Source organism: Hyaena hyaena, unplaced genomic scaffold, assembly GCF_003009895.1.
Source record: "Hyaena hyaena isolate Hyena2069 unplaced genomic scaffold, ASM300989v1 scaffold_3754, whole genome shotgun sequence".
NCBI classification, from domain to species: Eukaryota; Metazoa; Chordata; class Mammalia; order Carnivora; family Hyaenidae; genus Hyaena; species Hyaena hyaena.
The window spans coordinates 1-708 of record NW_024084455.1 but is presented as its reverse complement, the minus strand read 5'-3'; the positions used below and the strand labels follow the sequence as shown (position 1 = coordinate 708).

Genomic DNA, 708 nt, shown 5'->3' with positions numbered 1-708 from the left:
ATTATTTACCCACCACTTTGGTAATTTCGCCTTTCACGTAATGCACAAATTCTTCCAGCTGATCCGCACGGCTGGCCAGACGATCTTCTTCCTGGCCCAGATACGCCTGACGCGCTTCCAGAATCACCGGCTGATACTGCGCCGGCAGACGTTCCATGGCCCAATCCGCCGCCACATCTTTCGGCGCAATTTTGCCGGTCACCGCGCTATACCAAATACGGCTCAGGGTCAGCACCACGTTGCGTTCATCACCCGCCCAATCCGGCGGGCTGTTCCACAGGGTCAGGGTTTCGTTCAGCGCTTCAAACAGGTCCTGTTCCGGCACCGGATCAAACAGTTCTTCCGCTGCCGGACCAACCAGCGCCACGCTATGTTCACGCGCTTTGGTCAGCAGAATGGCCAGATCGATATCAATGGTCGCCGGTTCAAAAATGCCGGCCAGAATATCGTTACGCTGCCATTCGCCAAACTGCAGCTCACGTTTCGCCGGATAACGCCACGGAATAATGTCATCATGCACCACGATGGTCACTTCCACCGCACGCAGAATTTCGCTTTCACCCGGGCTCGCGCTGGTTTCCAGCAGATCGTTAATCAGCGCACGACGGGTGGTTTCATCCAGACGCACGGTCACGGTCACCAGCAGATCAATATCGCTATGCGGTTTCAGGCCGCCATCCACCGCGCTGCCATACAGATGCACGGCCA

General features: G+C 56.6%; 1 protein-coding gene across 1 annotated transcript; it reads right to left on the bottom strand.

The window, feature by feature from the left end:
- Position 1: 1 nt before the first annotated feature.
- On the bottom strand, positions 2–700 carry LOC120227784 (aminoglycoside (3'') (9) adenylyltransferase; the record flags this gene model as incomplete). Its single annotated transcript, XM_039225816.1, has 1 exon — positions 2–700. A coding segment is annotated over one exon (699 nt), but the record flags the coding sequence as incomplete, so codon positions are not given.
- Between the last annotated feature and the right edge of the window lie 8 nt (positions 701–708).